The following is a 26406-nucleotide window of genomic DNA, read 5'->3' on the forward strand; positions in this document are numbered from 1 at the left end:
GTATTGTGCACAAACGAAGCAATCGAGAATCATTCAAAGGAATCTTGGCAACATCAATTTTACTTAAACAAAGAAATAATATCCCCATCATGGAACTACATATGAAAATCTAAAGACAAAATCACTGAAAATTTCCCATGATGGATTGGCCTTTTTTCCGTTCACCATAATATAATGACAAACACTTCAACTTCGACTGTATATGTAGCCATGTTCAAATGAGCTTAGTATATCATGTATGATATTCAAGTTGTACTTTTATATTTCTTTAATGGTTTTTTTTTTAAGTACAAATACAATATTTCCACAAAAAGTTACTAGATTTTCGGAAACCCTTCATTATATACGTGCTATTATTTAATTGGATATGACATGATATATATAATAAAGTGGTCCATTATGAGTAAGTTAAAAGTTATGAAATTTCAAATTTAAATTCCAGACAGAAAATTTCATATATTTCACTTAACGATCATTTTAATATAATTGATGGGATGTCCCAACCCATGAAATATTCTCGTCGTTCGACAACTTACCAACCAAGTATTGTCCAAAGGTCTTAATTCTGAGATTGTGGCTACGGTTGGAAGTTGTAAGTTGGGCAAATGTCTGAAACAGATAAGACTATAAATTGACTGATACATAGCAACAGATTTTGGAAAGTGTAAGGGAAGGACATGAACCTCCTGTGTAGATTGGTATCCCCAAATTTTGGTCCACAAGTTTGTAAATATTCAAAAAGGTCACTGAAATCTGTAAAATTCCCATTTGGGTCCTCAAATTCCCTGGTACATGGCATTCACGTCTTTCGTTGTCCAGTAAGTCTTCTTATGCACAGCACTACCAGTAATGATCTTTCGGATGGGCGACTGAGACGAGAATTGAATTGGTTTTTGTTAATAGGATGAAGTAGGAATTGTTGCAAAATTATCTGAATGCATAGCATCAAGGGGCGGAAATATTCTCACTGCTGATGTTTTTGTTCCACAAGACAACAATGTCTTTTACTCAAGAAGGTATTTTCTCTTACTTTCTTGAGTTGTAATATTCTCTCATTTCGTGGCCAAGCTACAATTTTGCTTAATTGAAGAATTTATTCTGAAGTAGTAAAATTATGTCAGTTGCATAGTGTCATGCTTGGGCATGTTTAATTTTGCAATTATGGTTCATCAAGATGAGTTATATTAAGTATGTTCAATCGTCAAAAACAACGAGAAGAAGATATTGAATATTCTACAGTTTCTTCTTGTGATTGTTGTATCAACAAGAGGAACTTTTTATAGTAGTAATACAGTAGTGTTGATGAATCAATTTTTGGTTTGTACGTAGTAGCATAAGTAGTAACAGAGGTACCTGTAGCAGATAAGGATGTTAAGAGGACCATTCTGATGATGGATTATATTATCTTGCAGCTACAAGCTTCCATCGGTAGAGTGTGATTTGATAGTCGATTAACTTCGTGTGCTTGGAGAGTAGCAAATCATAAAAAGATTTATATTTATCTATGTAATCAAATGAGTACTAATTTTGAGCAATCCATTCTGTGTTACATTAGGTCTTTACTTTTGAGTACCAGAAAAATTTCTAGGATTGCCATCCTAGCGATATATATATATATATAAATCATGTAGAAGCAGGGGTACTTCACCTTAACCCAAAATATACATCAATGATTGTCAAGCAATCTCGCTAAAAGTGGAATGTTTAAGCATGTCACTGCTTTATATTCCTGCATATCTAGAGACTATACACATTAGTTTACAAAAAAAATTGGCTTTGTCGTATCTTATCCTTATGCTAGGTAATTTGCATCTTGCATTATATTAGCATGGAAGACACTCGATAGTGAAGATTGAACAGTTATCTTTTGAATTTGATCTGTTTATTTAGGAAGAACCTAATATCTTGCTAAATATGTGTCATTTAAAATCTTATGAAGCATATTGAAATGAGCTGTATTTTTCTTCATTTCCTATTGTGGTTAAACAGGCCAAATGTTCATTTTGCAAGATGTAATGAACCAATGGTGCTTATGTGCCTCTGTAAGGTGTGCTATGTGGTATATGATTCAGAATTAGCAGCAACACTTTGCCAAATACCTTTATTCTGTGATTAGTCATCTATACTCGAGGCTCTTTTATTTTTACTGTTTCCTTCTCCCGGTAAGTCATAAGAAGAATCCAAAATTCCAAACTAATTCTTGCTTCAATCTCAGTGAGTTTACGTTTGACCCAGCTATATGGCCCCGTGGAGAAATGGATGAGGACTTCTTTAAGCTATCAAAGATGTTCAATGCAATGAAGTCTGTCATCCGTGTTCCTGAAATAGATCCCAAATATAAGATTGCAGTTCTTGTTTCGAAGCAGGTTCTGATTCCAACACTGGTCAACAGCTGATAATGTAAACTGTGGTGAAATATATAAACCTTTTTTGAAGTGTAATTTTAAAAATATCATCAACTTGGTGCAGGACCACTGTCTTGTAGATTTATTGCACAGGTGGCAGAATGGTAGGCTTCCTGTTGACATAACCTCTGTAATAAGGTTAAGCATAAGCAATTTCTTCACTATACTATGTATTTTCTATTAAAAGAATTAGTTATCATGTGAAATGATTTCTTTGTTTAACAGCAACCATGATCGAGGTCCAGACGCTCATGTGATTCGGTTACTTGAAAGGCATGGAATTCCATACTATTATTTGCCAACAACTATGGGGAAGAAAAGAGAAGTAGAGATCTTGGAATTAGTTCATGACACTGATTTTTTGGTACTTGCAAGATACATGCAGGTAATCAATGGACATTGAATTCTTGTGTTTTCTCTTGATTGTGACAACTATTCTTCTGGTCGTAATAGCAGTTGTCCGTCACGTAACTTGTTTTGTCTTGTTCATATAAGATGGTTCAAATTAAATGATTTAAACTGGTTGTTTACAGCTTACATGAAATATGATCTTCAGCATTATAAACTACTAATAAATCTTACACTTCACTATTTAAGTTGCTTGAGTAATTTAAAGTTGCACTTATTTCTGCAGGTATTCTCTGCTGAGTTCTTAAAAAGTTATGGGAAAGATATCATTAATATTCATCATGGCCTTTTGCCATCATTCAAAGGTGGGAGTCCTTCTAAGCAGGTTCAATTTCCAGACCCCTTCCTTTAGATGTCATTTTCTACTCGTCTCTGGAATTTTATGTTGATAATTTACAAAGTTAAAGCATTTATTTCTTTAACTTTTGATAGGCTTTTGAGGCTGGTGTTAAGTTGATCGGTGCAACAAGTCACTTTGTTAGTGAAGTGCTCGATGCAGGTCCAATCATCGAGCAAATGGTAATTTTCTTATGTGAATTAGAACTCCAAATTAGTTTTAGGATTCGACCTGCATTTTCAGTCTTTGACAGCTTATCATTCTATGATGGTAGTCCTAACTAGCTTTTCTCTTTCTTTTGATTCTGTGCTGCTTCATAAAGCTAAAGATATGCAAACAATCATGATTTATGCATCATTACTTCGTGACGTTATCAAGAGTATGCTTGTTTGATATGCAACTCCTTTAGACAAATTCTCAACAATCCCCTATAAATTGAATGGCTTAAAACACCTTGGGAACGTGTCCCACACCAGCCTCTTCTTCCATGTTAACCTCTGAATTGTCTCCACAACTCCAGAGACATTTTGAAATGTGTCCACAATCATGAAGACATTTTGAGTTGTGTCCCACTCCAGTCGCTTCTTCCATGCTGGCCTCTGATACATTGTCCACAATCGTGGAGATCATTTTGTATTGTGTCATGCTCCAGCTTGTTCTTTCATGGTCTGGAATAAGTTGTAGAGTTTCGTAGGATTCCCATGAGGACCTCCTCCAAGATCTCCATCTTCATAGCAATCAATCATAGCTGTAGATCCCTTAATGCCTTAAGTTTGGATCTTGTTAATAACTTGAATGCTTCGATGCTCGGATGCTACTTTATATTACCCTACCTATGTTCTGATGGTAACATAACACCGTAGCTGTTTCTGTTGATTAAAGCTAACATCATCTTAGTGTATCACCCCCTAAGAGATCCATGTATCATCTGATTTATGTTTACCATCATTTTAGAATTTCAACATCAGACTTTCACAAAGTAAACCTATCTTCTTTCAGGTTGAAAGAGTTACCCACAGAGATAATTTGCAAAGCTTTATTCAGAAGTCTGAGGATCTTGAGAAACAGTGTCTAGTAAAAGCAATTAAATCATATTGTGAACTACGCGTCTTACCATATGAGAAAGACAAGACTGTTGTATTTTAAGTATAACTGAAGAGGGAATGAGGGTATTCGACATAATTCTCTCTACATTTAGTCCGTCATACAGGAAAGTTTGTATATTCGTCTTGTGAATCTAGTATACGAGTATACAACTAATATGTACAACACATTATTAAACATAACTGAAGAATTGACTGGTTTGTACCAATTCATCAAACTTTTTAGACCTTTACACAAATAGTTGGTCAGACTCATTGTTTACTTTTCCTAGATGGTATACATAGATTATACACATATTGTACATGAGTTATACATATATTATATCATTTCTGACTATTTTCAGTTTAAGTTGTTGGGTGAATGACTATTTAGTTTAACACTTCAATTTTTCAAACTATGGTAAGTTTCACTCACAAGACAAGCAAGGTCAAAAGTTCAAAACCAGCCGTTGTCAAAATGAACCAAACAGGATATTTCATTGGAAACAAACTTCTTGCATAACTGAATATACAAAGCTTAAATTAAAATCAACATTGCATTTTTGATAACACACAAAAGAAAACATTGTTGAAGACTTCTTCTTTCTTCTTTGTTCTAAGCATAGTCTTCTGAGGTTGGAAGTGGGGTGTGGGATCCAATGAAAACATCTCCATAAATAAACCCAGCCAATCCTCCACCAATGAGTGGTCCGACCCAGTAAATCCAGTTCTGAGAAAAGTCTCCAGCAACGACAGCTGGCCCAAATGATCGTGCTGGGTTCATTGACCCACCACTGAATGGGCCAGCTGCCAAAATGTTGGCACCAACAATGAACCCAATTGCAATGGGTGCAATGGTTCCAAGTGAGCCCTTTTTGGGATCTGCTGCTGTGGCATAAACAGTGTAGACAAGTGCAAAGGTAATGACTATTTCCATAACTACTCCCTCAGCTCCACTCATCCCAGCAGCAACTCCATGAGTTGGAACAGCCTGCAAAAATCCAATAACGAACCCGTTTGGTTAGCCAATTAAAAGTAGCTGAAAAATTGATCCTGATTTGATCAGCTTGTAAGCTTAGTACAACACGGTCGCCCAACCTCTAATTAGACTAATAATAGGATTTAATTAACTTAATAGTATGTTAATAGTGAAACAACATACCAAACCATTAGTGACATATTTAAGGAGGAGGCAAGCAACTGTGGAGCCAAGTAATTGGGCAACCCAGTAGAATAAGCCAGTCAAGATGGTGATGTTTCCACCAACAGCCAATCCCAAAGTGACAGCTGGATTTAAATGTCCACCTGAGATATTGGCTGCCATGGAAACCCCAACAAACAATGCAAATGCATGAGCCACAGCTATTGCTACTAGACCAGCTGGGTCAAGTGCTGCATCTGAAGTCAACTTATCTGCAAAAAGAAAAAAGAAAAAATTGCATTAGTACTATATATTCTGACAAAGATTGTCTCCATGTGATCAAATTTGTCACACGTTCAAGTCGTGAAAATAACATTTTATAGAAATGCACAAATATATAATTTATATATAATATGTGTATAACGTTGAGAAAATGTGACGTACTATAAGCTATAGCAGATCCAACACCAGCAAATACAAAGAGTAGAGTGGCAATAAACTCAGCTAAGTAGGCCTTCAATGATCCAACACTTAAAGAGTCACCAATGCTACCAAAGGCAATCTTCACCATTTTTTTTGGCTCTCACTAAAGAATGTAGCTAAATTAAAGAAAGTTCAATTTTAAGTCACTTGCAAATTGGCTTTTGCTTAAAACTTGATGGTTCTCATAGTTTCACATAAACTCTCTTTATATATCCATAGTAGACTTGGAAAAAAAATAGTAGTAATGTGTTAGGTTTTGCCGACCATGGGGCCCTATTTTTAGTAGACTCCGGCAAATGATTGGCGCCGTCCAACCGCCCATACGCTTTTTTTGATTTATATTCATTACATTATAGTACATATTAATGGTTTCATTGAAACGTCTAAGGGTGTGTTTGACTGAATGAAAATATTTATTGAATTTTTTGGTGTTTGGTACTAATGAAAATATTTATTGAATTTTTTGGTGTTTGATAAATAAATACAGAAGACATTATCTTTATATAATCTGGTTAAATTTAGGTAGATTTGGAATTTAAAATTTATGAATTTCTCTCCTGTGTGGTTTGCGAGTTATTGCATAGGAGCGAAGTTTTACCCTGTGCGCACCCAAAGGGTAGCGGCTGTGGGTTTCCCTTGTCATAAGAAAAAAAAAATTATGAATTTCTATAATAATCGCAAGTTAATATACGATAATAGTTGTTTACAATGAAATTTTTATAAATATTTAATTTATTTTTAAATAATGGGTTTGTACAAAAGTTATTACTTCTCAAGAAACTACACAATTAGTGATAGATCCGTCACCGTAGGCAAACATTATGAGGGTTGGGGGTGAGGGTGTGGAGTTGGGGGCTATAGAGTTGGGTGTGGGATGGAGAGGAGTGGAATGTCAATTAGGAAACTTTTTTTTCATACTCGAAGTCAGTTTTCTCATTTTAAAGAAATTTGTTTTAAGAGAAAAATGTTATATAAATTTTTGACTGATTAAACATAAAAAGAAATTTGAAAAATATTTTTCTTACCAAACACACCCTAAGTTATATTTCATTGTAATGAACATTCAAGAAATGAATTTAAAAAACTATGTTTAGATAAGCTCAACCAATACAACATTTAAAAAGTGATAATTTTTTTTAATTAAGAAGGAAAAAAAAAAGAGAAGAAAAGGTAAGCTCCACTAACGTATAAAACTAGATGTCTGATGTCAAGAACAATTTTATTTTCATATTTAGAAAAACTAAAATGACGTTCCAGCACATAAAAATCATTACATTAGTGTTAATCATGATCATGATAATTATAATGAAGTTTTATGTATAATGAGGTTGTGTTTGGTATGGTTGTAAAATATTTACTAAAAATTGTTCATTTTTACGCACCACAAATAGTATAAGTCACTATTGTAATAGCCGACCATATATTAAAAAATGATATAGAAAAATATTAATGCGTATAAGATAATATTTTATTTTTAAAAAAATATTTTATATCACATCAACTACTCACGAGTGTTTAAAAAACGAAAAGAAAAAAAGGTTACATTTTGTGTGAGAAGTTCTTGCAAATTGGACTCTCAATGGTGTTTCATAAGCTCGGGATGGATCTGATTTTAACGTCATGTAAAAATATGGTATCTAGGTTTAACTTAATCACAAAAGCTAGCTCACGAGGAAAAAAATTTCAAGTCCATATAAGCAGACCGTCAGTTTATTCCTCAACCAATGTGAAACTTTTACCCCTCTAACTTTAAATTACATTACATTGTATTGGTATTTAAGAAATGAATTTTTAAAATACTATTTAGATAAGCTTAATTAATGGAGTACAAAATTTAAAAAGTGATCCTCCCATTTTTTTAGAGGAAAAAAATAAGAGGAGAAGAAAAGGTAAACTCCAGAATAGTACAAGTACTAGATGTTGTCATGAGCGGAAAAAAAAAAACGATTTCCTCTTTAGAATAACTAAAATGACGTGCCAAGGTGCAAGAGAATCATGATAATATTTATGTTGATGATTATGATAATGATAATTTAATTTAAGTATAATGATGGATGTGCTTGGAATAGTTCCCAATTCTTAACCAATTATTATTCTCTTTAATAAATTATTGTCTACTGTTTGATTATCTTAAACTTTTGAAAATGATACCTAGGGTGGGTTTGGTATCGAGGAATTTTTTTTTCGAAAAATAAATTGTTTTTACTAATTTATTAAATATTTGGTAAATAAAAAAAATATTATTTCAAAAATACTTATATGTAATCTAGAAAAATTATGGGGATGGGTGAGAAAGAGGGTTCGAGGGTTCATGGGTTGGATGAGTCGGAGGAGATAATTAATTTAGAATTTCATTTATGAAACTTATTTCCTTTACCTTCATTAGGAAAGTCATTTTTCTTATTTTATTGAAACTTGTTTCCCTAAAAAAATATTTTCCAAAACATTTTGACTACCAAACATGGAAAAGTTGAACCCTCTGGGTGGCTCAGATGGTTTGACTTCAAACTTTCATAAGGGAGATCTCAAATTCAAAATTCCTTATCTGCAAAAATAGGGATTAACCTTCTAATCGAGCTTATTACATGAGGCCTAATGTGTCGATTCTCTCGTCATAAAAAAACATGAAAAAGTAAAAATTACTTTCAACTTTTACTATAAATTATTACCAAAATATCACCCTGGTACAGTGGTACCTCAACCCCCACCGTCCGCTAATATTATAAGTTGCATGGCATAGAAAATAATAATTCAAGATAAATACTTTTTTTAAAAAATTTACTCATAAGGTAAGACTTGATATATGTATTGCGTACATCTTTTTTGTTTTTTTGGTTACAAGTTTGTGTGGCAGGTATTGGATTAGTGCAGTACCATTTTATTTTTTTTAATCAAAAAAATATAATTTTTAGCTCTTCAAGAAGTTAAAATGTTTTTCCAAAGCTCGTATTTTATCTGGTTTTTCAAACAAGATGAAAGATCTTTTTCATAAACATTTTTTAAATGAAAAGGTAAACGATTTTATTTAGAAAGTGCAAGTCAAACCCATCCTATAGCAATATTGTTTGTCCCTACAATTTTTTGTTACTATATTGAAATGTTATTATAGAAAACATATAACATAGCCTGAAAAATATTGTCGTTATCGAAATGTCTGACTGTAATGTTATTGTAGAAAACATATAACCTGAAAAATATTGTCATTATCGAGATGTCTGACTGTACAAAGAAGGTATACATTAGCAATTTTTTTTCTGCAAGTAACCAAGGAGGGCAATAGCTTTCAAATGATTCTGCTCAACCCACATACATATCTACAAAGCTATCATGTCTAGTGTTTGATATTTCTAGTCTACATTTATTATAGAGATGAAATGAAAATTGGGAATGGAAGTTTTCATAATTTACTTTTCCTGGGGTGTTGGAACATTGGATGGTGTATTGAGAAGTTAAAAACAACCCGAATACAAAGGTAAAAACAGTAGTAACTGCGTTTCTTCTCTTTTTTCTCTCTTTTTTGCTGTATACATATCTTACAGAAAAGTATATTAACAATTGCAGCACATCAAAAATCGCTTTCTAGAGAAACAGCGGTGAACCAAAAACACGAAATCTGGACAATGACAGTGTCAAGTGCAGGGATTCAGTCCCTCAAGTTCTGCCAAAAGAAGGCACTTAAATACAGTGTCAAAATGACAATGGTACAACACTTACCCAAGTAACTTACATAGTCAGATCAACGATTCACTCATTCTGTAGGCTTGTGGCTTGAGTGCACTTCGCGCACAGGTCTGAAACTTCAGGGAGTATATTCCCTGCCCCCCTACCCTCCTCCAAATATAAATAATATGCCTTTTGCTTGACATGGTTCAAGTCCATGACGTGTTGCGTCTTTACAATTGAACTAATTCTCCAGGTCCTAGGGGTCTCTTATAATAATATCTTTATCTGTCCTGTCAAATTTCCTCCACTAATACAGTTTCTGCAAGATCTTATCATCAAGGTCGCTGCTATTGCGTATGTACCTATATCTTGAATCCAGAAGACTTGGATTTGCACTGGGAGTATGATTGTTGTATTTTTCTATGAAATTTGAATGATTGAATGGTGTCTTACAGATACACGAGGATGGATATTCATGAAACTCTCCACGGCCCAGTCTCACTTCCTCAGGTTCACCCATGAATCCGCTTTGGCATGATTTCACCTTTCTAGAGAATGTGTCCCAGTCCATCTTATTTCGAGCCTGGAACAAAGCACTGAGTCTTTTGGCATTTGGTCTGATGGTCCTCTTGTGCCCCATGTACCTCCTATGGTATGACCAAGAAAACAATTAGCTTAATTGTGAAAAAAAGAAGATAGGAACAGGAATCGAAACTATTTGTAATGAAGTTACAATTTACAAATTTCTGAGTTGCCACTATATATCATTGTGAAAAGACCAGCTCTTAACTCGTAGTCCATTTGCATACTAACAGACGTTGAAATTGAACACTTACAGTTCCAGTATTAACCTATTTCCAAAGAAATAGGCCGGAGTTTAAATCACATCTAATCTGAAAGTACTAAGAATCAGCAAACTTGATCTCCATATTGGTTGCTAAGTTTAAACAACCTTTTTACCCTCTCCAGACCTTACTTGTGGCATCACACTTGGTATGTTGTGGCAGGGGTGGTGGACCTTCAGTACAATGCGCTTTAGGATCTTAATTTGTTTCTCCTTTTTGCTTAATGTAGTAGTTCAATAAATTAGACACATGCACCATTAAGCATGAAAAACATGTCCCCAATGAACAAATATTAGATCAGATATGTGAAAGTGCTAAAAAGAAAAACAAGTGAAAATCCTCACCTACTACCAGCAAGGATCTTAGCCATGTTCCCATTATTGTTGGTTACAAAGACATCACTTTCATCACACACAACATAGTCGATTGCTGCAAGACGAGAAGAGTAGGGAAGAAAAGGTTTCAGCTCATCACCAGCAACTATCTCTTTGGTATAGAAGTTTGGGAACAGCTCCTTTAGTGGCTGCAGAGTTTTTTCTCCACCATATACTTCACCGGATGCAACATAAAGATATGTGTCATTTTTGAATCCAAGCGCCCGCAGCATAAGTCCAACTTCATGGGGTGTTAAGGGGCATCTTCCTCGTGTTCGCTCTTCATCAGGGATCAGCTCCTGAAGCCACAAGTGATAGAACATCTGTTATCAAAAAGTATGGAGAGGTTTTCTGAGGGGGAGGGGCGCTACCAGTCTGCACTCCACTCTTGTTTTTGAAGTAATATGATTACTTATATTAAGCATATAATAATAAGACCCACATTTAGTGGTATTGGCTATTCATACAACTTTAATTGAGTGGATATTTCTTTTACAAACGGAACAACAAAGATATAGGTGTAAAACAATCATTCATTAATCCTGTAAATACCACACAACATCTGTCCAAGTTACTCTTAACAAAATAAGGCATTATAAAACCCAGTACCCTCTAACTGTGTAATACTCACATAGAATAACGAAGAACAATGTGCCGCAAACAGTTGCTCAGCAAGACAGATTAACAAAGTTCACTGGTATGGCAATAAACTGACAATTCTAGAATCCCAGATTGACACCATAGTACACAAAATGAGTAGGCCACCCTTCCCCACCCTAGGGGGAAGATTAAGCTCTGGCCTTCGCATTTCTGGGAAAACTATTTCTTCAGAAGTCCCACTTCTTATTATATTTAACACTTACAAGCTCTAATATGATAAAGGAAAAGTCGATTAAATTGCTGAATAGTAAGTACAAAGTCATAATTCTTTAAGGAAAGAAATCCTACAGGTAAAGTAGCCCATCTTTTTCTTATCTCAGCCAGTTCATTTCTTTCCTTGTCACCCCCGCCGTAGTAGCACCCAGAAAATGCTAGCATATCAGGTTCAAACCTGAAATATAAATACATCAGAGCAACAAATAGAAAGTGCCAATGGAAAGCATAAATGTAAAAGGAGTTATCCTGGGTAATGGACATGTATAAGGAATAACATCAGAAAGATTTGAAATTCTATGTTACCGAAGGAAAAAAGGTACAAATTGTAATTTAAACACACATCTAATGCTTACTTAGCTAGCACAGATATTTGAGTATTATGAAGCTATGTTGCTCAGACTCTCCAAAAATATTGCCGCACCCATGTCAAATCCTTCTAAAATGCACTACTTTTGGAGGATCCGACAGTCACCCGTCGACATTTTTGAAGAGTTTGAGCAACATAGCTATGATTTATGAAGTATGAAGGTCAAAATAGTTATGAAGTATGAAGGTTAAGCTTATCAGTTTCAAAAAAAAAAGTATGAAGGTCAAAATATAGCTTTTTTCCTTTCAACAAAAGAAAACATGGATTTTGCTGCTCACTCTACATCTGTCCAAGTTCTCATTACCAGGAATGTGTTCTATTATCCCCATAGATTGTGTTATATTATCCCCAGAACACACAAACTTGACCTCATGCTGATATGCACTTCTTAAAATTATGAATAGAGCCTGAAGGATCACTGACAGGAAACTGTACAGCATTTTGAGATTCTTTTTATGAATAAGATTATTCAGAATATTAAGCCGACCAACATAGGAAAATCATCAGTTTCTTTTCTTCTAAGCTTCAAATGTAAACAAATGGGATTGTCCATTCTTTCGGTTAGGTACAAGGAAATTTAGCCAATACAGCCCCTTGTTCCTGTAATCATTTTTTGGTTGCTACTGCCATCATAAAGCAGAATTGGAACTTTAACCACAAAAAAAGGCGGATTTGAGGGAAAAGAAAGTATCTCCTGTTCTGACATCATATCAAGAACAAAATCCTAAAAGTTGCAGCACTAATTTTCAGTTCCAAAATTCTGGCTTTGCTTTGAAAAATTGCTAAGCAGAGTTAAAGAAACCAAATTTTAATTTCGCAACACTGCAAGTCAAACAAACCTCAAATGAACTGCAACGAAACGTCTTGCCATTTTTCGCATACGCACTACAAGTTTCTGACCAAAATTCCTTATGGGCTTAGTAAATCTTAAAGCATGATAATTCACACGGCAACGCAATTTTTGTAGCTCCTCGTCAAGGTCATTAGCAAGCCGAAAATCAAATTTTGTCAACTGAAGAACCTGCACACAATTTGGAGGTCAAACATCAATAAAACCTGAGCATAAACATCTACTTTTTACTATCAAGTTTTGACTTGTATACTCTATGATAATAAAATGTTAAATTGTGTGTACCATGAACCGTACCATTTCACTTCTTGAAGTCGTTAATATATACTGAAGGACATCTAAAACAAGGAAAGCTCCAGTAAAATTTAAATAACATTTACAAGATTGTGTCAATCCGTAAAATTCATAGTTGGTGACAAGTATGATACACATTTATAAAAATGGATTTGAGACTATAATTGAGGAAATTTGGTTGATTGCTAAACGTGCTTTCTAAGTTTGGTAAAACATATATTACATGCATTTCAATGTTCCTGATAAATTTTCCACCCAGTTTTTGCCTCTTTCACTCCCTCAATTACCAAGGAAACAAATTATCGTCCATTCCAGAATACCATTATCCATACAGACCTATATAAACATCACAAAATGTCATGATCATGTAAATTTATGACCTCAACACAAGCCATCTGATATAGCTTTTAGAACAAGAGATAAATGCTCCAACTGTACCATGATATAGCTATTCCCAGAGAAAACATAGAAATGACTTACTCGCCAGAACAATGATTTCCAAACAGATTTATATGTGCCATATTTGATATTACATCTCTGAGATTGAGAATAGATACACCAAACATGTGCTCAAGTTAATTTCTAGGAAAGTAAAGAAGTGAGAATCCTGAAACAAAACATAACTTAGGTTTCGGCGACTTGACTGCCTAAACAGCTAATTGAATAAGAGATCCAGAAGAGTGATCACATTCCCTTCAAGTTCACTTATAGTTTTCTGGAAAATATGAGGTTTGAGATAGAAAACCAGCTAGTATAGGTGTGTAAATGATTGCAAATATGATTAAAAAAACAGATTCAACTGTTCTGCTTTTCTTTTACTTACACGTCTCTTTAAGAGTACTGGCAATACTTGGTCCACGTAATATTCAGGTTCTGATTTTCTAGGAACGCGCATGGTATATGGAGGTTTTCCCATTAACCTCATGACCTTCTCTGGAACTCTTTTAACAACAGTGACATCCTTCGCAAGGTAAGAGATGAACCATTTAACATCAAAGATGTCGAAAAAATCACTGCAGGATAACAGGATATCTCAGTGAAAGAGAAAGAGAGAGATAGAGTCAAACTTGCTTCTGTTATTACGATCCACTATAAACTTATGCAACAGACAGGCTCCTCAAAATAAGTACAAAATGCCCACCAACCTGTCATCCTTCCAAAATGAATGATGATCCAACTCAGGTACGACTAAAGTGGCATTAAGAATCCGCGCTACAACTACAGCATCAGTTATCTGGTAAGCACAAGATAGACTCCAAATGTTAGACTATTATGATACAGATATTAAATGAGCAAACATAAACTGTTTGAGAGATACAAAAGATCAGTTGATGGATGATATCAAGTCAAGAACAGCATACTTACTCCAGTCCTTTGTTGGTTGAGTCCTCCGCTAGTTGCAATAAGTAGATATCCATTTGAAGATCGCACATTCACAGCAGCTACATTTCATTTGAGAAAAGTTACAGACCAAGGTATTCTCAGTAAAATTTGAAGTCTACCAGAATTATGAGATACAGAAGAATAAAAGTGAAGTTCAAAGCTAAATAGGCAGGAGAAAGCCTTTTGGCAATTATCACAATGACCAATTGCAAGTGCACATCAAATTTTTGAAAAACTATGTTTTAACTCCTATTTGTATCACATATCAAACAAGGCAATACAGTATAATCCAATGCAATGGCAGACCTTAACAATATTTTATTCACTTCTACATATCTATGAGGATGACATGTGACAATAAGGCTACTCTCTACTTTAACAAACCGATGGGACATGAGATAAGACTAAGATTATAAATTAGACAAAACACATTAGAACAGGCAATGCAGCAAATCTCCTTTTCATTTACCTTCTTTTCGCCTTCTTGTTGGAAAGAGAAATAAATCAAGATTACAAAGGATCAAATCAGACTACAGGTGCAAGTAGCATATATAGAGAAAGAAAATGAGAGAAACTCGCTTAAGATAGTGTAGTTATGTCCAATGTACACATACAAACGCACTGCTGTCCGTGCAACACAATGATTATTGAAGATGTTAAAGGGAATGTGGTAGACCTAAAATTATATAGAAATAAGTTATCTAAATTGACCTACAATTTCCGCGGAATTCTTGTGGACTTAACGAAGACGGATCACAACAAAAGCAAAGTATACGTACAAGAAAAAAAAGAAACAAACTAGCTGGAGATATAGATAGTTGTTAATGGCACACTTGCATCAGGTCCTGTGTATGACTATAATATTTTAAGCATGGTTAGAGATTGTACGATATGTACATATAGTCGTGCAATTTAGGGATCCCTAGTTTAAGAGAATGTTTGACTTGTCATAAAAGACAAATTATTGAGTAGCGGAATACGCGCCCAAATGGAGCGGAGCAATGTAGACAATTCATACAGACGGCCTCAACTAGTTTGGGATAGAGGCAGAGAAGTTGATGTTGTTGTCTCTTGCTAGAACAAGCATAACATTTTGGTAATCAAGAAACTGCTTGATGACTTGTCACTTATGACCCTTACAACTTAATGATCACAAGGCTGGACTTTGGAATACCATTTTGTGTATCATATGGCTTGCAAGAAATTAGCCGTTGGAGGTAATAAGTTTAGCTTGGTTTATAAATGTCATCGGCTCATCCAAGTAATATATGAAATCCATATGTGGTGTAAGATGCAATGATTAGCCAATGGAACAGGCACAAGAAAAGACCAAAGTATGAATAGTTGCAGCCCCATGAAAAACCATTTGTTTGAGTTGTTAGTGGAACATGGACACAAAGTCAAATACGCAGTTTCAAGTTATACTAATTCTGCGGCACACACAGTTTGAGGAAAATGCAGCAGTCCAGTAATTCGGTTTATATGAATCTATGAATGCAGTCATTTAGAGACTGCTGAGTTCAGACCAACTGTAATTGATTAACTGCTACATATGTGTGCGTCCTTGAATAAGGATACTTTTATTCATAAATTAGCTACATACATGCAACATATTTTAATAGAAATTTATCATTTGTTGACAATTTTTACCTGCTTTCTCAGTGTCAGGTGTGGCATTCTCCCAGTTAACGTTACACGCAGGTTTTGTTCTAGACCCAGTAAGAGCAGCAAACTACTAACGAACCCCCCTCCTCCCTCCCTCCATCTCTTGTTCTAGATTCCAGATTGGGGCATGACGGGGTTTGTTTAGACATCTTGATCACCAACTTAACCAGGCTTCCATATCTACACTTCAATAGCAATATTAGACACAACCTTGAGTTCAAATTCACCAACTTAAGAAACAGGACTTTTCTTTATGCTTTAGCCAGGCAGTTGAAGGGAAAGGTAGGGGAGTCATGGTCAAAGACGAAAAAGGACTACTTCCTTTAGGGAATAAAAAAGTGTGGGAAACAAAAGTGAAAATGTTATCCTGAGAAGTTGGATGCTGGCAGGCTCACTCTCGTCCTTCCCATGCCAAATAATATGAAACAAAGGCTTTTATCAAAATAATAAGAAACAAAGGGTATATTCTTCTGGCATGGAGAAACCAATTTTCTCCCTGACCTCTTCTCACTCAATTCTTCAATCAGACATACTCTACTTTTTATCTACATGTCAGTAGATCATATGATTACATAATCGTTAAGATCATAATGTAAGATGTAAATAACCAATTTACATAACCCCTTTAAGATGTCCAAAGCATCGAAATCGAAAACTCTAAGCCCTAACTTTCAGATTATGAAAAAACAAAATAGCATTGCCTAAACACAATACATGATATGAGTGACAACATCATAAACGGTTAGGACAGTAAATATCTGAAAGAAACCACGCAAAAGCATTTATGTTATACGTACAAGCAAAGCGAGGGCCTCTCTCACTGCATCCATAGTAAGAAGTTGAATACCTTGACTTCCAAATATCAATTGGTGCGTCCCCATCCTAAAATATATCAAGTAACAGAACACGTGATGCTTCAAAATACCTGGATAGGCAAAGCAAAAACTAATATTTCAACTTCATAGCCGCTACTGTTGGAGCCAGAAACTTTAGTTTTTCCTACAAACTTCGGTCAGATTGCAAGGAACCGTTAAAACTCATTCATTACTGAGTCATCCGACAGAAAAAAAGCATTCCATTACTCACCAGAAAATTTATAACATGGGATTCTGAATTCTCTCTTGGAATTCTAACCATTCCAAAAAGCAAAAAGCGAGTTGAAAGTGAATTTAAACTGTTCAACAGAGTTTACATACAATTCACTCTTTTTTTGAAATTCTTAAACATCAAATTTGGCACTCAAGAAAAATAAAAATGGGGGAGTTCTTTCTACAAAATACTTGGAGATGCCTTTGGTGCCAAGAACAAATGAAAAGAAATCTGGAATGAGGTTATAGAGAGGTATGATAAAAATTGTCAAGGTGGAAAACTCAGTACCTATCCTTAGGTGGTAGACTAACTCTTATTAACTTTGCATAAGGTGCCTTCCTACTTATATGATGTCCGTCTTCCCATTACCTGGGGGTAGAAAAAAGGATTGACAGATTGAGGAGAAATTTCCTTTAGCAAGATAACAAGGAGAATTGAAGCATTAATCTTGTACGAAGGAATGTTCTGACTCTAAGTAAGATCGGGGTGGTCTAGGCATAAAGAACCTGAGGCTACATAATAGAAGTCTTCTACATAATGGCTCTGGAGGTTCAACACAGTTTGTAAAGGTTTCAACATAGCACCTTTTGGATGCTAAGTTTTACTGTTAATGCAATTGTTACCTTATTCAAAAAAAAAAGATGTCTACACCAAAAAACTTGCTATTGAATTGATAAAATAGATACTAGATACTAAACTTTATAGTAGCAAAAATCCGACAAATATATCTATGAAAACTTCAGCACACATGGCTATACTCAAAGGAGACAATAGAGCCACCATAACATGCCAATGCATAATTTTAATCCAATGAGAGTAGAGAAGCAATGCATCTACTTAAACTACTACTTTGTGACAGTAAGAACTACTTTTAAACAAGATAATGTGAGAACTTGTTATAGATTTATACATGTTGGTGTATTTTAATACTGCTTAACATTCAATGCGTAAGTTCAAGTCAAGAGCTTTGGGTGCGACCCTGCCAGCTCCGCGAATATTACTCCATCCCAATTTATGTACTTATTTTTTTTCCTTTTGGGAATGTCCCAACATGTTTGACACTATCCCATTTCTACACAACCTTCAAGAATTAAAATCCATTAATCTATTCAAAAGCCATGTAATGTTTCCTCTATCAAACTAAACTTTCAAATTTAATATTTTTCCACTATTACTAATATAATATGTAAGTCAAATTAACACTCTGTGCTACCTACCAATCCATTCCAGGATGTAAGGACTAAGGAGTACATTGTACTTACTCTCTGTTTCCCCTAAGAATACCCTCTCACAAACATGAAGAGAATGGCAACACAGCAGCAGTAACTTTTCTTCATTACCAAAAAATCGAACTTTGTCGAAAACATAGTCAGAACAAGGTCAAATCAGCCATTCTGTTTATGCCAAGAGTTCTAATTACCTGTTTGTAAAACCAAGCACCTTTGGCGAGTCTCTGAGAGTACAATTCAAGATTGGATGCAACATAACCGGTGAAGAGGGAAATCAAACCTAAGGCAAACAGCATGAACCCACAAACTTTGGTACATGAGATCGGTCGCCTCCATAACCAACAGCTAAAGAAGAAATGCTGCTTCTGGGTATTAGCCAATACCCCACAACTATACCTCCACACTTTCGCCACACCCATATCTACAGCTACTTAATTTTGATTTTCTGATACCCTTTTGCTCTCATATTACCATACTAACATCAACCCACTACAGGGAATGGACAATTAATCAGTATCACATACAAAAAGAAGCTGTCCCCACCACTCTGCTGTCTATATAAATGGTGTTGGCCGTCCAAGAGCCATTAAAAACGATTGAATTCACTCCTTCTGCAAATCCTTTTTTGCCCAGTTCAAATCCGGGTAGACTGATCAATAAAAAAAAAACTCAAAATCAATTCTTTACGTCTGTTGAATGTTGAATAATTTTCCAGCAGAAGCAGAGGAGCGGGTTTCACAAATCTAGCAGACTGTGGAGTGTTCTCAAATTTGGAGTCATGAGTGTGATAGCTTTTTCTCTGATGTCTTAAAAAAATAAAAACATTATGACTGTAGTTTTATGATTAATGAAAATGCTTCAAAATCATTATATTAAATGAAAAACTAGAGATTTGAGTTTTTGCAAAGATTTAATTTTATTTTTTCCTGATATAATCTTAGATGGTAGAGTGTGGAAGTCGTGTATGAAGATATAAGTTTAGTAGATAGTGAAGTGTTTGTTGTTGTATTGGTGTTATTCTTGTAGTTTTACTTTACGATATCTATTATTATCATATGTTTACTAGGTTTCAGCTGCTGCACTATTTTGTTGTTGTTCATATTGTCTTTTAGGCTTTATAATATCTCTCTTGTTAGTTGTTACGTTTTATTTTTCATCACTATTTTCCTCTTCTTTATTTCTAAAATTGCTACACAAAAGAAAATCCATAGACGATACCAATTGGGACTGTACCTTTCTATCTTCTTCTTTCTCTTTTCGTTCCCATCTGTCAAGGACCTATGTTTCAATAACGATGAAGGCTACTATACTAGAAGGGAAAGGACTTTATGGGCTCGTTTGGCGTGAGGGATAATACCAAATAGTCCCGGGATTAAATTATAGTACCGCTTATTTTGTTGTTTGGTTGGCAAGTTCGGGAAAACTTCTCCCGGGATTAATAATTAGTACCGGGATAAGTTATCCCTCTCCTTGGGTGGTATAGTAATCCCGAGTTAACTTATCCCGGAATAAAATAGGTAAATGACAAAAATGTCTCTTTCAACCCTTTTGTTATATCACTTTTTACATTAATGAAGGGCATTTTTGTAAACAAATAAATTGTTCTTAAAATTTATTATTTTAAATACAACAAACCAAACACTCAATAAAAAATAATCCCAACACAACTTATCCCATCATAATTAATCCCAACATAACTTATCCCAACATAACTTATCCCATCATAACTCATTTTCAAACCAAACGACCCCTATGAGTGATGGTTAGATTGGATGGCATAGTTGATCGATCGAACTACGGTGATTGGAATGAAGACAGAGAGACTTTTGTGTGAAAGATAGAACGTTAACTAAGAATTTTATTAAAAACAGTCTATCTACCTTTACGAGATTGTGATAATGTATGTGTGCACTTTATTCAGTATTCTCTGATAATTTCATTTGTGAGATTCTACTAGTATGTTATTGTTGTTATTTTACTTTTTTGCAATAAATACACCTACAAACAAGTTGGAAAAAAGATAGAATTTTTACTTGATTTTCTCGTTTTATTTTCAAACAAACGTATAAAGACAAAGACCTCTTCACTAGACAAAGACAAAAAATTTCTTTAACGAATACGAACACCCTAAGAAATTAATCAAGTCTTGTAATAATAATATACTCCCTCTGTCCAATAATAGTTGTCAACTATTGACTTGATACATCCTTAAGAAATAATAAATAATAGGGGTAATATTACAATTTTATCCTTTGACTTTATTAAATTTAATGTTGTGAGAAATATGTTAGATGATAAATAATATTTAATAATAAAGGTAAAATATACACAAAAGATAAATTATCTCTTAATTTTCTAAATTGGATAAGTATTGTTGGACAACTACCGTTAGACGGACTTGCACTAACTAATTTAGAATATTGAGTGTTTGGGTAGAATTAAAATGATGTTTTACTTCTTCCCTCCCTCCAATCTTCTACTACTCAATTTTTTTGGTCAACAATTTGTTAGCTATTTTGACTTTTCCTTGTTCTCCTTATTGTGTTATTTATTTCCACATTTACCCTCACAGCTTCATCATATGATTCTTGCACGAGATGGAATATTTTGAAAGCTGTTGATTTGAGGACCACTCAGATACCAACAAGTAAATGATAATTTTGGACCAAAAATCAATTTTAACCAAACTTTAGGAACTATATATATTTAGTTGAGCTAATTAAGAGTCAACACGTTTACAGCCAAAGATTTTAAGTCTAATAATTGTATTTTTATTTTGTTAGATGTGGGAAGAACAAGATTAATTTGAGGTCAAGAATTTCAATCATATAAATTATTAAAAAGATAGAAAATAATTTTTGTATACAATTTTGTTGAACATGTCAAGCGAGGGTGATTTATATAATGTATTAAACAGACTAATAGCAACACATTGTTCTAGAAAGGCATATTGAAAGGAATAGAAAAAAATAGAATGAAAAAAAATAGAATATGAAAGAGAAGTTAAAGAAATAAAAGAATATGAGATTCTATTTCTTTGAATCTGATGGTTGAAGATGGTCTAGTTCAATTTTTTTAGATTCGGATTCGACTTTTGAATCTTTCAATAATTAATCAATTTTACCTTTTGAATATGTATGACATATTCAAATGTATTTGAAGGAGAGGATAAAAAAATAAGAGGAAACAGAATCTAACACTTTTAGATATTTAATCGTGAGACACATTTAAAGAAAAATACTTCCTACGTGATTTTTTTTATACTCAAAAATCGAAATCAATACTCTAACCAAGGGCTACAATCTTACGCAATACGCTCACATCTCTTGCTCTATCAAATCAACCTTACTACACTCAAGTTCGTTAAGAAAATGCTAGATAAGAAAGAAAAGAGAGATTTGTCAAAGAATTCTTTTAATATTATTCAAAACTTGAATAAATTCACTTAATTAGTGATAAATGAATGTCCTCCTTTATGTACTAGTTTCCTAGGAGCTAGTATGCAGATAAATATTTCTGCAAATCCTTCATACTAACAAGATAATAAGTTTTCACTAGAATTCTTTAGAAGATAGAAAAATTTCAAAGACTTTATTAATAAATTCATCAGAATTTGGCGTCTTTCTCTAAAAAAAAATCAAAACTTTTCTACTAAATTCACAAGGATCTAATCTTTTAATAAAATTATAATTTTCTAAAATCATTTTCATAAGTAGTAGCCTCCCTACCCACATAAGTTTCGTGCATGGTAAAAATATCTCCAAAATAACATCTAAGTGGGACGATGAGGTGAAAAATCACACTATTTATGCTTTACTTCTAAAATTTTCCATGAGATTGATTTGGAGGCTTTGCTTTAGAACAAAGTTTGTGTAACAGAAAAAGGTAAACATGAGATTTTGACCTCACATTACTTAAACAACACTGTTTAATCTTTAGTTGTATAAAAGAAATCTTCTTTTTTATTGTGGGGTTTAGGGGTTTCAAATTTCTAATAAAGAATCTTTGGGACCTAATTAAAGGAGATACAGTACTAGTACATTAAACAAGCAACCACATGCAAATGCAATTAAAGAAAGGAATTACAGCAATAGAAACTTAAAATCCTTTTCTGACTGAATAGTATTTTCTTCGTTTCAAAATAATTTTTATAATTTTTTTTAAAAATTAAACAATATAAATTTTGATCAATGTTTCTAAATGCATATTTTTAACTATATTGATAAAAAAAAGTTACAAACTTATAATATATTTTTTATAAGATTACTGCATAACACATGAAGATATATAAAGAGAAGCTAATCACGGAAATCAGAGAAAAGTCAGCCATTCAATTCATCATTTATGAATTGTAATTTTTAATAACTAAAATGTGACGGACAACTACCTTAACAATTGCATGCCATTACCACTAGCTTTGCTCTTTATTTTGTTTTTTTTTTAAATTATTATTTTTTGAGTTTTTCATATGTTTACAAATAAATTTTTGATATGGTAATCATCTATCATTCTCTATAATAATTTAGTTAGAATTCATTAAAAGTGTAAAATATTTTTAAACTATGAACATAAAGCATATAAATAATATTCAAAGAAATATCAAAATTTAAAGATTATAAATTATTATAACGATCTAAAATATTATAATATACATATATATGATTTGAATATACATGTAACACTCTTCATCCCCAATACTAATAAATTTAAGAGTTCAATAAGTATTATTTTAATTAACTAGAAAAAGATAATGATCCAGCGCACATCAGAAATGAGCTTACGTGGCAAAATGGATCGATTTCTCACCTACATGGAGATACACGTGAGGCCTAATTTACCTCCGGACTTGTAAAAAGTATTTTTGATATTTTGTGTTTATTCGAAATATGTCTAAATACATGTATACCAGATTAATGTCCAAATTCATTTTTCCTAATTAAAAATCAGTCAAAGTCCGTTACTCCGAATTAAAAGTTAATCAATATAATTAATGTTAAAGCCATTTCTAATCTATATTCTTGCCCTTTTCTTTTTTTGGACACTCCATTCTTTTAATCACGAGTGCACATATTTCAAAGTGATCATATAACTTTAGGGAGCGATCAACCATAACAATTTCACATTTCTATCCATTCCAGACAGTGACTTGTCATGACACATAATAATTTATGATTTTAAAAAAAATATTATTTTGTTTCTGTTAAGTATCAATATCAGTATTGTATCTTTCTAACAATGTGTTATAGTAGTAATAGCTAAACAATACTGATAATATAATTATTTTTTTATACCATATATGTACTGTCTTTAGGCTTTTGAACCAATTGATGCTACAATTATGACAGAATGGAAAAAACATGTTGAAACAAAAAGTAAACAGTAGTGAGAAACAGAAAAGCAATGTGGTCAGTTAGATGTAGTTTCTAGTAGTCACATATGGAGAAGAACTACTATTACTAACTAAACCATAAAGGCAATCATGAGAGAGGAAAAAGCCAATTACACAATATATATAATTAAAAAAAATACACTATTAAAAGAAGCAAAAAATAGAAGAAGCTCAAAGAGCACAAGGCCCAGCTGTTAACACCAAAAGTACCATAAGTATATTTGCTGTATTTTCACAGACCAAACTGTTTTCTTTATCACAATTCACAAGCAACACTCATATGACCATACAACATATTCAAATGAGTATTTCTACATTCCTAAAAGAAGATGATTAAAACATAGAATTCATGCCAATTATTTGGTGAAATAAGTTGAATTACGCGCAAACTAATCGCAACACCACATTACAACATGACTCATTTTTATGTAAGTCGGAATCAAATTAAAGGCAAACCAAAATTTCAATCACTTTATGCTACCCCTACAATAGTTGGATCCCCCACCTCCTTATAGCGGAGTCAGAATTTGTACTGTATATATATAAAAGATGATTTTGATGGGGTTTGCATGAACCCCTCGCCTTATCTAACTAGCTCCGCCCCTGCCCACCCACCCAACCGTCCTAAGCCCCAGCGGCCAGCACAGACAGAGGCTAGGGCCCCAAGGCCAATCTCTGTCAGTAGTTTGTTTCTACAACTGATTTCAGATTGCTTGCGAAGGTTTCAAAGCAATGTGACTTACAACTAACGCTAAAATAGAGGAGCTAAAAATGGATCAAAAATCAATTTTTTTTCTATAACAAGCAGAACCCATTTGAACAAAGTTAATACTAATGGAAAGTAAAAACAAATAAGAAAAGAAAATGAGAGTGACAACTTTGACCTCCCATAATCTTCTACAAGGGCTCTGCTTTTCTAATGGCTAAAATCTCCATCTTCCATTGGAGCAGGCATGTTAAGATCTATAGACCCATATGGGAATTTAGCAGAACTTGAATCCATTAAGCTATCACCAACTTTTGATGAAGAAGAAGCAGTGATTGATGAACTCAATATATGTGATCTTTTGTGTCCACCAAGTGCTTGTCCTGACCCAAATATTTTTCCACAAAATGGGCATTCATGCAATTTCTCATCAACATTCTTCAATCTCAATTCCCTCGACTTACCCTTGTTCTGTTCTTCAGAATTGTTCTTCTTGTGGATCGTTTTGTGACTTCCTAAAGCTTGAGATGATTTCAACACTTTGTTACAAATCTCACATTGGTACTTCTCTTTAGAATTTTGATCCCTAAATTTCGAATTTCTCCAGACATCTTTAGAAAGCATCATTAGACAAACAGCAATGTCTTCTTCAGGGGAAGTATCGGAAAACGAACTTACAGGTTCAAATTCAGCTGATTTCTCTTTTTTCACCTCTGGATGATCATCAACAGCAGCTTCATCTGATACAAACATTCTTCGAGTTCTCTTAGATCTCCTCCGAGTCGGCTTCTTTGTTGACTCCGTTTCACTTTGATCCCTGTCATGTACAACTGACCCAGCATCCATAAACTCAGGATCTACAATCCTTGAACTCTTCTTCGGATTCTCTCTTAACCCATAACCCAAATGTTTCTCTTCCCCGATTTCCTCCCCTTCTTCTTCTTTCAACGAATAGAGCGACAGAGTTGACTCGCTACGGCCTCCGCCTCCACCGGAATCATGCTTCTGCGGCGGAGTTTTTGGTGGAAGTGGGAGAGTCCTCAAATGGGACCTCATGTGACCACCCATAGCTTTACCACTTGTGAATTTCCTTGAACAGAGCTTACATTTATGCTTCTCCATACTCATTGATTGTTCAACAAACCAAAACAGATCGATCACAGATTAATTAAGCTTTCAGTAGTTGGTACCCACTCTGTCTATATACAACAAAAGCTTAAAGTGCTCATAACAACATAGATAGATAGATACATGTAGATGTGTATGTATAGCTATTACCTGATGCTTTCTCTCTCTAAGTTGCTCTCTCTCTCTCTCTCTCTCTATCTTGGGTTGAATGGGGAAGAGAGAGTTGAGGAAGTAGAGTGGGAGTGGGAACTTATAAAAGGCTTTAAAGAGGAGAAGTAGGTAACAAGCATTCTTCCATCACCCATAAATAGTTGGATGTGATTTGCTTTTTTCAATAGTAATTTATTACTACAATCACTTTTTACTTGACCAATCAATAAAATGTACACTAAAATTTAATTTCAAATTTTAATTTTGGATATTTCACTTGGATCAGTTGACTAAATTTAATTTTGAATATCACACTAAACTATAATAATGGGATTATTTAGTTTGAAAATGGGATATTCTAAATTTAGTTTGGGAGTCATTAGTACAAAATGTATTCTGGAACTAATTTATAGGTATAACCAATGTGTAGTGAAATAATCTCATGTTTTATCTCCAAAATTTTATATACTTCATCCGGCACATTTTTTTGTTTTTCGAAATTTAGAATATGTGAACTCTAACTAACATTTTAAAATGTACGA

At 33.9% G+C, this 26406-nt stretch overlaps 4 protein-coding genes across 4 annotated transcripts; 1 reads left to right on the forward strand and 3 right to left on the reverse strand.

The window, feature by feature from the left end:
- The first annotated feature begins 618 nt into the window (after window positions 1-618).
- On the forward strand, window positions 619-4558 carry LOC125838033 (formyltetrahydrofolate deformylase 1, mitochondrial-like). The gene is made up of 8 exons (XM_049517084.1): window positions 619-818; window positions 904-1016; window positions 2216-2366; window positions 2470-2543; window positions 2631-2790; window positions 3040-3138; window positions 3246-3332; window positions 4150-4558. The coding sequence occupies exons 1-8, from the start codon at window positions 678-680 to the stop codon at window positions 4294-4296; spliced, it is 972 nt and encodes a 323-aa protein (XP_049373041.1). The 5' UTR covers window positions 619-677; the 3' UTR covers window positions 4297-4558.
- Window positions 4559-4702: 144 nt separating this feature from the next.
- LOC125838185 (probable aquaporin TIP-type RB7-5A) lies at window positions 4703-6028 on the reverse strand. Its single transcript, XM_049517259.1, has 3 exons — window positions 5818-6028; window positions 5395-5645; window positions 4703-5223 (listed from the first exon to the last, which is right to left on the reverse strand). The coding sequence occupies exons 1-3, from the start codon at window positions 5942-5944 to the stop codon at window positions 4849-4851; spliced, it is 753 nt and encodes a 250-aa protein (XP_049373216.1). The 5' UTR covers window positions 5945-6028; the 3' UTR covers window positions 4703-4848.
- A 3353-nt stretch (window positions 6029-9381) lies between these two features.
- LOC125838182 (O-fucosyltransferase 29-like) lies at window positions 9382-19279 on the reverse strand. The gene is made up of 9 exons (XM_049517255.1): window positions 18683-19279; window positions 16971-17055; window positions 14491-14567; window positions 14271-14359; window positions 13949-14138; window positions 12821-13002; window positions 11687-11789; window positions 10709-11037; window positions 9382-10166 (listed from the first exon to the last, which is right to left on the reverse strand). Exons 1-9 carry the CDS (start codon window positions 18908-18910, stop codon window positions 9827-9829), a joined length of 1623 nt encoding a protein of 540 aa, XP_049373212.1. The 5' UTR covers window positions 18911-19279; the 3' UTR covers window positions 9382-9826.
- A 5269-nt stretch (window positions 19280-24548) lies between these two features.
- LOC125838034 (zinc finger protein ZAT1-like) lies at window positions 24549-25877 on the reverse strand. Its single transcript, XM_049517085.1, has one exon. The coding sequence runs from the start codon at window positions 25712-25714 to the stop codon at window positions 24797-24799; it is 918 nt and encodes a 305-aa protein (XP_049373042.1). The 5' UTR covers window positions 25715-25877; the 3' UTR covers window positions 24549-24796.
- Window positions 25878-26406: the final 529 nt, after the last annotated feature.

This window comes from Solanum verrucosum, unplaced genomic scaffold, assembly GCF_900185275.1.
Source record: "Solanum verrucosum unplaced genomic scaffold, falcon-dt-bn FXZP01000079.1, whole genome shotgun sequence".
Classification (NCBI taxonomy): domain Eukaryota; kingdom Viridiplantae; phylum Streptophyta; class Magnoliopsida; order Solanales; family Solanaceae; genus Solanum; species Solanum verrucosum.

Excerpts from the sequence above, each read along its gene's own strand:
- LOC125838033 (XM_049517084.1), top strand. The coding sequence starts at position 678 with ATGAACCTCCTGTGTAGATTGGTATCCCCAAATTTTGGTCCACAAGTT. Across the intron at positions 1,017-2,215 it reads AATGTCTTTTACTCAAGAAG|TGAGTTTACGTTTGACCCAG; the intron begins GTATTTTCTCTT and ends CTTCAATCTCAG. Across the intron at positions 2,367-2,469 it reads CAGTTCTTGTTTCGAAGCAG|GACCACTGTCTTGTAGATTT; the intron begins GTTCTGATTCCA and ends AACTTGGTGCAG.
- LOC125838185 (XM_049517259.1), bottom strand. The coding sequence starts at position 5,944 with ATGGTGAAGATTGCCTTTGGTAGCATTGGTGACTCTTTAAGTGTTGGA. Across the intron at positions 5,646-5,817 it reads TGGATCTGCTATAGCTTATA|ATAAGTTGACTTCAGATGCA; the intron begins GTACGTCACATT and ends TTCTTTTTGCAG. Across the intron at positions 5,224-5,394 it reads AATATGTCACTAATGGTTTG|GCTGTTCCAACTCATGGAGT; the intron begins GTATGTTGTTTC and ends GGATTTTTGCAG.
- LOC125838182 (XM_049517255.1), bottom strand. The coding sequence starts at position 18,910 with ATGGGTGTGGCGAAAGTGTGGAGGTATAGTTGTGGGGTATTGGCTAAT. Across the intron at positions 14,360-14,490 it reads TCAACCAACAAAGGACTGGA|ATAACTGATGCTGTAGTTGT; the intron begins GTAAGTATGCTG and ends TGTGCTTACCAG. Across the intron at positions 11,790-12,820 it reads TTCGTTGCAGTTCATTTGAG|GTTTGAACCTGATATGCTAG; the intron begins GTTTGTTTGACT and ends TTTATATTTCAG.
- LOC125838034 (XM_049517085.1), bottom strand. The coding sequence starts at position 25,714 with ATGAGTATGGAGAAGCATAAATGTAAGCTCTGTTCAAGGAAATTCACA.